This window comes from Melospiza georgiana, chromosome 3, assembly GCF_028018845.1.
Source record: "Melospiza georgiana isolate bMelGeo1 chromosome 3, bMelGeo1.pri, whole genome shotgun sequence".
NCBI lineage: Eukaryota > Metazoa > Chordata > Aves > Passeriformes > Passerellidae > Melospiza > Melospiza georgiana.
The window spans coordinates 6,984,668-6,997,966 of record NC_080432.1 but is presented as its reverse complement, the minus strand read 5'-3'; the positions used below and the strand labels follow the sequence as shown (position 1 = coordinate 6,997,966).

General features: G+C 41.8%; 1 protein-coding gene across 1 annotated transcript in view; it reads right to left on the bottom strand.

Moving 5' to 3' along the window:
* The window catches only part of BVES (blood vessel epicardial substance), a 49,889-nt gene that overhangs the window by 16,269 nt on the left and 20,321 nt on the right, over nt 1-13,299 (bottom strand). The window contains 2 exon segments of the mRNA XM_058020575.1: nt 196-320; nt 2,524-2,757. Coding sequence (XP_057876558.1) covers nt 196-320; nt 2,524-2,757 — 359 coding nt within the window.

Below are 13,299 nucleotides of genomic sequence, written 5' to 3'. Positions count from 1 at the left end.
TTTGTTTTATCGGGTTTTTTTGGTACAAGTTGTTGCACACTCCCAGAATGTCTCCAGAGTGTGACTTTGGACCAAACACAAAAGCATTCTGCTGAAAATGTGGACTAATCCATTGGTTTGCCCAGCAAAAATGGGCAAAACTCCCTTTTCTTGCATTTTCCTAGAGTGCTGGTGAAATTTATCTGTTATACATACCGGTCTCCTTTTATACACAAGGTATATGAAATGCAAAAGGTTGACAACCAAAAACACAGAATTCCAGATCATTATGTCCAAGGCACAACGATAGAGTGTAGCCCAAATGATGAATAATGCACATCCTGTAAAAATTAACAAAAAAAGAGGAAGTTAGATTTCACCAAATAACAAACATTCCTAGAAAACCATCAAGAATACATCCACTGAGTGCAATTACACTGAAAAGCAATCTATTCTACAAACTTTAATACAGTTAAGCTCTCTGGATGAAGGCATGCCACAATAGCTAATCACTGCAATGCTGCAAACAGGCACTGAGGGCAGGTGGACAGACTGCAGCCTTTTACATTGGACTGCAATACTGATTGAAATCCCAGTAATTCAGATCAGGAGGGGCAAGCAGAAAGGTGCAGTCCATGATGATTTGTTACTGAAATGAAGTAGAAAAGAGATGGGGGAAAACCAGGCAGCTCACAAAAAAATTGTATTGCAATAATTAGACAAAAAAAGGCCTAGAAGTTAACATTCACGTCTAATTAGCAAGGGAGAGTTGCATAAAAACTTCCTAAAGTCATATGCAGATATTTTTGAAAATTAAAAGAAACTTTTTTTGCTTATGTGACAAGGTCACATCAGGAACTTGAATTCTCCTGTGTAACATCAAAGACAAAATTTCCAAATGCTTACTCTTTTTTGAGTTGCCTTACTTTGAATGACACTTGCTCTAAAAGACAAGGCATCGTGTATGAATAGGGATTCCATTTTCAGCCTACAAAGACAATATTTATCAAATATTGTATTATTGGATTATGTATTGTGAGCCTCTCATAGATAACTGTGAGCCTACCATCCAACACAGATGGCTGGAGAGATCACAGTTATATTTTCCCTTAAGCTTCCTGCAAAGACAAAAAGGAGACAGTGCTAAATGGGTGTTCTTACCCCCCTTCTCCCTGAAAATGACCTTGACTTAATGAACTCAGTACTGTCTAGTCTGTCTGGGTTGTTAACTGATGAGGCAGCACTTACATATGGATTAGAAAAATCAAAATATAGTGACTCTTGATCTGCTTAATAGTTAGACTGCTAGCACAGGAGGATATAAAGTCTGGATGTACTGAAGAGCAGCAATATTGCAGAGAACAGCACAGGGGTGGGACAGGGCCAAAAAAAGGGAACAGGTCCCCAGGAACCAGGCCTCATTACTCATTCTGCCCCCTGAGTAAATCTGCTCCCTGCTGCCAGCCCAGCTTGCAAAACTCTGATTCCCTATCTGCTCAAAATACTACAAGACCTACAGATCAAAATGGCAGGCCCAGCAAGTGCAGAGCTCCTTTTGCTTTTAAAGCCAAGACAAAAAGCCTTGCAATGCTCAGATCCTTGGTCACCAGTGCAGTGTGTTTTAAGAAGTTACCCTACCATAACTATAAAATAGAAAATGCAAGAGTGTTGTAAATTCAAACAGTTCTATCATAAAATTGACCCACACTATAATGCCAATAAGCACTCACTTAAAAATACTTGAGCATGCTCTTGTTGGATGGGATTTATCCTTCTTACACTGCAATGAGTCACTATTCCTGCTTTGATCACAAGGATCTTGTCCCACACAAGGTACAGAGGTTTTGAAATAGCTGTGAGACTGCAATGTTACAAATTGAACCACATTCACTCAGTCTCAAGCACGCCAAATTTAGGTTTTCCTCTCAAGTCAGATTCTGGTGTCACAAGATTCCTACAGTGGCAGAAGAAACACAACTGATATCAGAACACAGAATACACTCCCCATGGAAAGGCTGCACTTCTAAAGCAGCAATGGAAATAATGCTGGTGACCCACAAGTGCCACAGGCTTAAACCCAGATTAAAAGAACACTCGGGCTCACAGCAAGCCCCTCAAGAAAAAGCTCACCTACCTCAGACACTAAATCAGTGCACCTGCCAATACACACTCCCAGTACTTACTTGAAATCTAAAATAAAGGTCTTAATGACCAGCCATAACTGATTTGAAATAAGTGGATTTTAAACATCCAGTTACATCTGACATAAATGATGACCACTTGTTTTCAAGCTGACATCTTCATAGGTTTGAAATTGCAAATTGCAGTTCTAGAAAGTTTTAAGAGCCAAGAGTAATATAATCTTTCTAAAAAAAGGTATAATAAGATCAAAACAGATCCAGTCTTAGACCAAAACCACCTTCATCAGAGCACAATGGCCATTAATAGAGGCAGTAATTTCACTATAAGCTGCAGGGACCAGCTCCATGATGGTCAATCCCAGCCATCTGTATCACATTCCTGTCTCCAGAACAATTCTCCTACCTATGGTGAGCAGGCCTCGCAGGAGAATCATATGAAGGTTCAAAGTGGTTGGAATAACCAGCCCAACTGCAAAGCAAATGTTTGCCACGTGGAAAACAAGATGATGAATCTCTTTCCAGTTTTCACAGGCAGTCTCATTGAGAGGATCAAGGGTGGAATTTTTTAAGTCTGGAACAAAACCTAGTGGAGTAACAGTGAGTGGGCTCATTGCTGTAGTATTCATCCTGGAGACTCCTGCAAGGAGAGGAAAAACATTCACTATGCATTAAACTGAAACACAGTAGACACACATTTGGATTTTAGGGTTATTCTCTCCCTTCCCAAGATATATTTTCCATTAGCATTCATGAGAAAAAATATTAAAAATGCTTTAAAATGGTAAGCTAGGTCTATAGTTCAGTAGTGCTCTTTCACTTAAATCATAGCTACCAAAACAGAGAGGCTGCTACATCAGCTGCCAGTCTTTTAGGGAGATCACTTAGTTACACAGTCTGAAAAAGCTTGCAAGACACTTGTCTGTGTGTGGGACTACGGGAGAAATTGAGACAGCTAAAGACTATTTCTAATCTAAACACACATAGGATGTTTTTGTCGTTGTAATAATAAATATAACACCTATACCTTTTGCCCCAATGAAATGGAAAAGTATCTGTGGGCAAATCCCAATACAAAACAAAAAATTACTATTAAGAACAAACTACAGAAACTGGAAGATTTCAGGACACTGTCTTTAGAATACTAAAAGTTGGTCTCTCTGGGTAGCTGCAGTCAGTGCTACAAGCTCTACAGAAGGTGTTCTGAACCCAGAGCAGGGCTCAGCTGAAGGAACACGCCTGCTCCTAGAGATGTCTGCTGCCAAGCACAGGAGAACCCTGCTTCCAGCAAGGCTTGTATGGCCTCTCACTGCCACAGCAGTAGAAATTACATGGAGGTGGGCTCGAGTTTCATTAATGAACTATATGCACTTCATCACTGAGCCAACAAGCCCCATAAAATACAATACAGCAGGATTTGCATTTGATTAAATTCTGTAGAGACAGGGCACGTCCCTGATGTGTGTCATCACTAACTGCCATGTAATTCATCTGCTCAGCAGACAATCTTGGGTCACAGTTAATACACTCAATTTCCAGCAGACTTGGATGCACTCTGAAGCATGTCTGGTAACTGAAAGTGTTTCTTGGCCTGTGAAATAAATTTGAGTTGCTTCATCCCTTCCTTTTATTGTTTTCTTGTGATCAAATTGTATACAGGGCATAAGCAAGCTGGACAGTTTTCAAAATTAATCAGTGTTTTAGACCCCTTCTGAAAGCAGCAGTAAGAAAAAAATCCTCAACTCTCTCTTACAGTTCATCTCCTATGCCCAGAGCCTGTCACAGCCAAGGGATGCTACAGAATGAGCAGAGGCATCCTGCAGGATCAAACACCGGCACAGATGCAGTGTATTTATATCTGGTTTGAAATGATTTTCAAGGAAAAAAAAAATTAACTAATCCTAAATATCTAATCCAAAATACACAATTCACTTGTTTCTTAAGATATCACTTTCCTCTTTTCATTTCTACATTAGTTATCCAAAGATTAAAATGTGGGGATTTGTCATAAACTCTACACTTAACTGTTAGCAAACATCAGGCCTATCCAAACACACTCCTACTTTCTTTCAGCTCTTGCACACGAGTTCATCAAGAGAGTCATTAAAGCAGTTTCAGTGTCCTGACAAAGCCTCTCACACAGTGAGCCAAAGCCCGAGCCCACAAGAGGCTGCAGGACTGGCATTTTAACGGGCTCATAAACAGGAGGGAATTGCTAACTGGATAACTATGTCTGTGCTCATCTTACACACAGCTCATCTGCTGCTCCTGTTGTTTCCAAACAATATGAACTCCTTACACTAGAACAGCAGGATCTCTAGATCTCTTAAAAAAAAAATAATCAGCTGAGTTTCTACCTATATTCAGCCTTTCACTGCCCAGTCATGTGCCAGTAAAGGCACCACTTAAAATGCCAACAGAACAAGTAGAGACAACCAACTCACACACAGATACAGAACCAGGCATAAATCTCTAAGCCCAACATGAGAAGAGGCTGCAAGAAATAGTTTCAGCTACATCTGGTTACAGATCAAGGCAGCCTTCTAGATGCTTGATATTTTTTATCAGCGAAATTTTGTACTGCTCCACTGTGGGAATAGAGGCTACCTGACCCTTTCAGCTCAGCTCTGAAGCATCACACATTAGAAGACTGCAAAACCAATGATCCAAATTAAATATACAGCACCTGACAATCTCATTCTCCTCACAGCCCAGCCAAAACACTGCTCCCCTTGCTCTCCCAGACACTGATGCAACAAATCACCAGCCATAAACTGAAATAATGGGAAGGAGTTTCTCCAAGTGTTGATCAAATAATTTAAAGTGTCCACAGTTGTAAGAGGACATTTAACACTTTTAAAGGTCAGGCTTACCTACTAGACTGCCTAAATTAGAGCCCAGGAACCTAAATCTGCCCATGCCCAGCTTTTTTATAAGCTTTGTCTTTACATGAATACTTTTGATCTTCACTTGCTACTCACAAACAATAATCACAGCTCCCCTGACATACTGGAAACAGCAGAAACGAGAACTTCTCCATCATGGTGGTATTAAACAGCTGACAGAAATAGATTGATGCTATCTGCAAAATGACACAAGGACAGACTTAGACACGGGCTCTGAATTTCAACTAAGGAGATTGCTCTGGGGATCAGGAGAGAAGGCAGACAGGCAGAGCTACAAGCTGTGACCTAAAGTGCTTGTCTACAGGTAACCCCAGAAAGACAAATATCCAAAATGTCAAAAAACAACATCACTGTAATTTTTAGATCAATTCTTTAATCCTAGCACCTACTGTTGCAAAATAATACTGAAAAATTAGGGGAAAGTCTGCAGTTCCACAAAAGAGCAAGCAATTATCATTTTTTGCCTTATGTGACCTCAGAAAGCCAAATATTAATTTGGAAGTACAGATTCAGGCCTTTAAAACTTTAATTATGTTTACCAAGGACTAATATAGCACAAGACTACTTAGTTACATGCTTAAATCTTCAATGCAAAGACATGTATTAATATCAGGAATTAAAAAAACAACTAACATAGTCAAAACATTTTGGAAAGTTGGGTTAAAACAGCATTCACTGAAATGAAAGCTTTATGGGGCATAAGGCAAATCATTAAAAGAGCATTTTTAAATATCCAGTATATATCCATCATATGGAGTTAGATTTACCAAACAAGAATTTGAAAATTCAGATGATTGAGAACTCAAGCTGATTTGTTGTTTCAAACAGGAGGGAAAAAAGAGGATATAAAAATAAAAAGAAAAACCCATTGACTCTTTAATATTGAACCTAACAGAAACTAGTGTAGTTTAAAAAAAGGCTTGTTAATTGTTTTTGTGCATGAACTTGATAGAAAGTTAAAGTAACACATGATGATCTTAGGTAAGAAAATAGAAATTCTCAGAATATAAACAAGGTGGGCTTACTCTAGGATTTTGCTATACTCAACAACAGCTTTATACAATAGACCAAACGTCTGAAAAGCTTTACACAAGAGACTTACTCTACAAATATTTGGACACCAAGATGGCTTTGAAAACAGTGTGAATTTTATGGATACCTAAACAACATTCACAGAAGACAGACATGGCAGAAAATTGTAAAGCATTTGGTTCTACTCTGAGAACCAGTCAGCCAAGCTGACAGTGGGACAGTGCTGAGTGTCCCACTTGTGTCACAATCCACTTTATTGAGGTTATTCATATCCCACAGCTTTACTGGTCAACATCATTCAAGTGAGCTTCTTAAATCTTTCAGTATGTTTCTATATACTTGAGTAAATACTTGAGTATGTTTCTATAACTTTACAGTTATACGAGTATGTTTCTATAACTTGAGTATGTTTTCTATAACTTTGAGTACGTTTCAATAACTTCACAGTCATTAAAAAAATAATTTAATTATACCTGCAGAACTTTAAACTACTTTTCTATGGACTTACAGCACAGAAGCTGCGTAGATATTTTAGGCAATAATTCTTCTAAGAAGACAAACTACTACTAGACAAACTCAGCTATGCTACTAGAGGTAGCATAGCTGAGTTAATTACAGTTTAAGTTACCAATTTCCTCTTTTACAATGCAGTAGGTACGAACAGGAAAGCGGTATAAGAAAGTGTGCTCAATATGCTCCTTGCAGCAAGTCACATTCAATTAAATGCGTCAGCAACTACAGAAATTTGTTACTCTCTTCAGTCACTTTAATCAAGGGAAAATTTAACAACGTGTTCATTCTTCATAGTCAACAAAGCATCCACACAGTGAGAGCACCTTCCCCCGCGGCAGCGCATCCCCGCACGGAGCGGACCCGGGGCTGTGAGTGCCTTGGGGCTCGCTGTGCCCTCAGCCGGCAGCGCCCACGGATGTAGAGGTGAAAAGCCAACCGAGCTGGGCGACAGCTGCTTGCCTGTGAAACGAATCTAAGTTCACTCTTAATTCTTCTCCAAGGAAAACCCACAAACCCTAATGAAGGGCATTAAGAGGCCGCCCGAACCCAGGGGAGCACCCCCGAGCCCAGGGGCCGCCCGCAGCTGCCGGCGCCCAGCCCCGCTCTGCGCTCCGCAGCTTCGCTTCAGCCCACGACGCGCGAACGCCAAACCCACCCTTCGTACCAAACAATCGTGAAAATAATTTTTAAAAATTGAAAAGAGTCGAGCAACTGGTCCCTTTCCCCCCAAAAGAGCCACTTTGAAAGCTGCAACCCGTCCCTCCTCCCCGCGGGCAGGGCACAGGAGAGCGACCGAAGGCAGCGAGGCACCAGGGACGGGACCGCGCGTTCTCCCCGCTGGCCGGGCGACTCCACAGCGGGGCCCGGCGCCCACCCCTCCTGCCGCCGCCGGTGGAGCGGCACCCCCGGCCCCGGGACGCTCCGATGCCGGCTCCCGCCGCCCCCCACCCGCGGTGCCGCCGGCGCACGGCAGGAGCGCCCCTCACCTGCCCCACGGAAAACTTTCCCGGCCGCCCGGGCAGGACGGCCACAGCCCAGGGCTGCCGCTCGTCACCGCTGGCGGTCCCGCAGCGGGCACGGAGCCGCGGCTGTGACTAAAATAGGCAGAGGAGCCGCGGGAGCTGCGGGCGGCGCCAGCGGGGCCGGCACCGAGCGGCCGCAGCGCGCAGGCGCCTCCGCCGGGCCCGGGGCTGAGGGCGCGCCGTGAGGGGCGGGAGTGGCCGCGGCCCCCGCGACCCTCAGAGCATCGCCCCGGCCCCCACAACCCTCAGAGCATCAGCCCGGGCACCCCCGCCCGGGCCGGGGGCTGTGGCTGCCGGGCAGTGCTCAACCGAGGCGCCTGAAGCAGGAGAGCCGCCGCGCTGAGGTGCAGCCAGAGCCCCGCGGCCGGGCAGCCCGCCCAGCTGTTGTGTGGTTAAAATTAGAAGAACTGAACTCTCCCCTAAACCTGGGGCAAGCAGCGTTGCCCCTACATGGTGTGTCAAGGAGCCTCAACAGCCTTTATAAAACTGTTTTCTTCTCAACTCGGCACCTGCTGTGGTTGCCTGGTCACGAGCGTGATGTTTAAGGAATGTCACCAAGTTTGCTCGTGTGGCAGCTCCCAGAAACGGCATGATTCCAAAGCAGGACGTGTCTGTTCCCGCATGTTGGCACCGACTCTGCCCGTGTCCTGTACCAGTGTGACAGGATGGGCAAAGCAGTCACCGAGCGTGCCTTCATCCCCAGGAGGCTGAGGAGTGGCATTCGGTGGTGAAAGGCATTCCAGCCCATCTCAAAACCTGATAAATGAGGACTGCCAAGGCAGAAAAATCCTTTCAATACATTGATGAGCTAGATACAAAGTGGGGTTTTCAGCAGCCAAGAGCATATGGTCAGCATTATTCTTAAATATTTTTGGGAAGCATACAGGATCCCAACTTGTTTTTGAAGGAAGAGTTTATACACGTACACATCACATGTGCCCGAGGAGACCCTGCCTTTGTCACAGTTATTCTCGGTTTTGCACCTTGGACAAGAGATCCGGATCTCTTCAGGAATGTGTGCCATGTGAACAGGGGTTTTATGAATCCTGTTGCCTTGTGTAAGATCTGATTTTCAAAAATATATTATGAAATAATTATGAGTGACTTGATTTGGCACTACATTTCCTCTGACTGGCCAGCCATTTTTATGGATGTACCTTCTCTTTCCTGAGTTATGCTGAGTGAATGAATTGGAAAAAGAGTAGAAGAACGAGTCAGGTAGCATGGCTACAGGAATGGTCATGAGTGATAGCATCTAGCATGTGCTTGAGATTGATAGGATTCAGCTACGCTTGCTGGAGCAAAGCCAGGGAGCTTCCAAAAGCTGCACAAAGCAGCCTGTCAGAGAGTTTCTACCCCAATCCAAACTGATGTGTAAGCCTTTTCTAGCATGTTACTGAATATCATGTGTTGGAGAAGCACAGTTTGTTCTACTGGTTGTGTCTTCTATAGTCTTTGTCGCTCTCTCATCTCCCCCTAGGTATTCTCTAATTTTGGGGAAGCCCTGGTGGTAAACAGGGTGTGCTTAGCCCAATGCAAAAAGAAAAAAAAAGTTTGTTAAAAAAGCTTGGCAACAAACTAATAATATTTGCAGCCATGTGACAGTGTAGAGCTTTGTCCTGATTGCAGCTAGTCTCTTGGGATCTTCATGTATATTCATGATTAAATGCCATTTCCCCTCTGCAGCAGGGCAGTAAAAACCAAGATTACATGGAGGTGGTGGCATCCACCAGTACAGCTGTCAGCAGGAAGAGGGAAATGGGAGAGGAGCAAAGAGATGCCCCTGTATCCTGTCTCTCCAGGAGGACCATAAGTAGGTGGAGCACACAGACATGACTCTGACAGACTCTAGTTTTGGGCTGTGGTGTGCACCTGTGCATGGAAGAAAAACTTCCCTAACAGAGAAAACACTGGCATTAATATAATAGATTATTGGCCTTTAGTTTTACAGATAATATTAGATAACATTACCTATACTTATACAGATAACAAACATTCTCTAAGTAAAAAGTACTAAGTAGAATTTATCTCCTTAAAATAAGGTCTCATGTACTGTAGGAGAGTGGGCTGGTTTAATTAAATTTATGTCCTACTGCTAAATTTCTATAACGACTGTTTTAACCTATCTTTGTCAACAAGCTGCGGGTCCTTTGAAGTCTGCAAATACAAAATAATCTGGCAGAGGTAAGAAATAAAACTGTTTGCATTTACACAGAATGAGGAATTTGCTTTGGATAGACAGACCAATTTTTGGAGATTTGTGTTGAATTGATGCAGTTTGTTAGCTATTCATTGATGCAGCCTTCTTCCCCTTCTTCTGCTATTAGATTCTTGATAGCTTAAGTACTTTCTCCAATCATACAGTTATTTTCACAATAATAGTCCACAGTAGAAAATGTCACATGGGTGTTGCAAATTGCTTAGTCTTGTTCCTTATATCCAGCAGCCAGCTTTGTGATCCTCAAGAGTGTACTTTAATCTCTTGGTGCCTGCCTTTTCCTCTGTATTCCTGGGAAAATGTCATCCTGCTGATAATGCAGGAAGGTGTTGGACCTCAGAAGAGGGCAGGCAGGAGTTCAGAGGCACAGCTGAGACCTGAACCTTCCCCTCCTGTCTCTCAGCTTAGTTTAGATAAACTTAAAGGAAAACTTTATTAAGCAGATGAGGAAGAAACTTTTTGTGACACTGCAAGCACCGTGCCTCTTCCAAATGAGAGCCCAATGTCACAGCCTTTTTTAGGCAAAGTTTTCATTAAAGAGAACAAATGCTTTGTATTCAGGATCCCAGATGTGCCAGGCTGACAGGGCTATTTTCAGACAATGGCAAGATCTATGAAATGTTTCCATTTATAGTTTCAGGAAGCGTACTCAGCATCTACTCTAAACTAATCTTTTAAATTCCCTCCATAGGGTCTGTAAGTGGGCTCCTTTAGAAAGCAATTCATCCTGGGTGTATTTGACAACTGTCTGGAGTGGGATGAAATACACCAGCAAATCCCATCCCACCTGCTGAAATTTTGTGCTGTATAACTGAAAAATCACACACATTTTCTGCAGAAAATTTATTTATTTGTCTTTTTCCTGAAAGCATACTCAAGAATTAAGTTTTATGGGAAGGAAGTTTGTATGGAAGAGATTGTGAATGACAAATACTCTCTCAGCTCTTAAGTATTCTGGAGATTTATTTAACAGGAGTATGTGCATTCCAGTGCATGTTTACCTCAGCCCCTCTGACAGACACTTTCTGATGTATAGTCAGGCAATTCTTCCAATGCAAGACCTGCAGGAAGTGTGTCTCCTGTTAATACAATTCTTGTTTGAATCCAAGATATGAAACACCACATCCCAGGGCTTCCAGGTATCTGACTAATAGTATAGTAACTGATTGTGGCCAGCTTAGAGCCAGAAGCCAACCATTTTCTAAAATAATCAAAGTATTCAAAGTTCAACAGATGGTTGATGTAGATGTTTATCTAAAGGGTACATGATCCTGAGGTATAAGGACAGAGCAAAATTGTTTGCCATTAAAGTTATCTAAACTGTGTGCTGTAAACAATTTATTCAATCACACTGAACAATTATCCCTGTTCCCAAATTATGCACGAGCAGCTCCCTGCTGACACTTTATTTTGTATGTTCATTATTTGAAATTGCACAGTGAACAGTTTCTATGAACTGCTTGTGATTTTTCTGGGACTTGATAGAAGGGCCTGCTGTGCTTGCTCTAGCTCCACCTAAATCACATGGTTCCCCCCAAAAAACAGGAGAGCTGATATAAACCAGGTTGGATTTCCTAAAGCAGAGCCATGGCACACTTGTCACTGCCCTGCCAGGACAGTTTGCTAATGGCATTGGGGAATAATGGGAGCCTGTCCCAGGGGCTTTGCTCCTTTCTGCAAGTAGAGGAATACCAAATATGGAGTCTGACCACATTGCCTGGAGCTCAAATAGTTATTGACACTTTGCTCTCTGTTAACGTGAGGCAAAATTGGAAGACAAGTTGGAGCCATGCTTTTGCATTGCATCTGTCCCCTCCCTGGGGGACAGCCCATTTTTAGGGGTCCTCACTACAGCAGATTTGGCAGCACTGGGTGAGCTGGCTGTGATTTTTCTGTTCCTTTTTTGGACAACTTCCACGCACAAATAAAGTTCAAAACAATCATGGAGAAAAGTCTGCATTAATCCTGAAGTGAATGCAATTCAGCTGCAGCTCTCAACATTGTCTCTGCAGAGATCCCTATGAATTTGTGTGAGCCTGTGTCTGTATAGACCAAAAGAACCACAGATATTGTCAGAGTACAAATGTATGCATGCTTTTGGGTGTTGGTACAGTGACAAATTATGTTTTGCTACAGCGTTGATCCTTTTTTAGCTGTGCATTTTAATATCTGCTGTGGCTGGTTTTGAGAAGCAAAGGCTAAGATTGAACCTTCAGGGTGTTGCATATTGGTATCACTATCAACCATTTTCTAGGAATTTTAGAAATTATTGATAAGGATTTCGAATTTTACATAAAGATATGAAAAAGAACTAAATAACAAGTGTTTAACATCTCTAGACAGACATAACTAAAAAAATAAAATAAAAAACCTAACATAAAAACTTAAGGAACAATGACAAAAGAGAAATAGGGGGAGGCTGAACATGAGTGTAAGGAATTACTTTAACAAGTGACAGAGAAAGCATAGATGATTTGATAGTGAAGATACTCCACAGTGAGGGGAAAGAAAAGAGAACCATATTAGCTCAGAAGAACTTTGAAATGGAAAGAGATAACTTGTTTAAATTTAATAAACTGTGCATATTGTAAAGGACTATCAACTGCTCCTTGCTACCCTGATCTTTAAGAGTAAAGACAAACACAGATTTCTTTTTTTAATATATTTTCTTCTAATTCCAATGAATAAATAAGACCAGTCTGCTGAATGATGTTTATTATAATTCTTCGTTCTGTAAAGAAAAAATCAACTAACAAAACCCTATTATATAGGGTAAAAAGCAGGGATACAGACTGCAATATACATACATTTATATGTGATTATTGCTTTTGCATGTAGCTGAAGTACATAGATCACTGTAAAAAGCACTTTTGGAACTAAAATGGCAATCAATATAGTTAACAAAAAGATACTAACAGTTTGTAAAATTAAAACCAATGTAAAAATATTTTATGTAGCAGTATTTCCTGTATTTTTTCTATAAGTACTTACTCATTAATTCTTTAAATAATGAACATATTCCCTGTAAGAACACTGTATTTTTTAAAAGCTGTAATTAAACAATAAAATGGAGACTCAGTGATAAATAGAGCAGAGTGCTGGATATCTGACTGTTTTTAAGAAGCACTTCATTCCCCTCACTAGTGAGATCTGCTTCAAAGTATCATTTGAGAGGACTCAACTTTTCTGTAAATGAAAACAGGACAGTTTTGCTTCATATTCAAAATAAGTACTCGGGATATTTTCTCTCTTAGTAAAATGGAATAGCTACTAGAAGTGGATTCCATAAAAGCTTTAAAGATTTCAGTGTGAGAGAGTGAGATGACCAAAGCACAGCAGGGAGGAATTCCTGCACAACAGCTGTTCTGTAGGAACTGCTGGTACCCAGCCTTGGGTATCCTGGCAGATGTGAACTGGCTTGCCTCACTTTTGTTATGGATTAAGCTGTTTTTTACTCACTCAGTGTGAGAGAGCACATATGGGAAGGTACA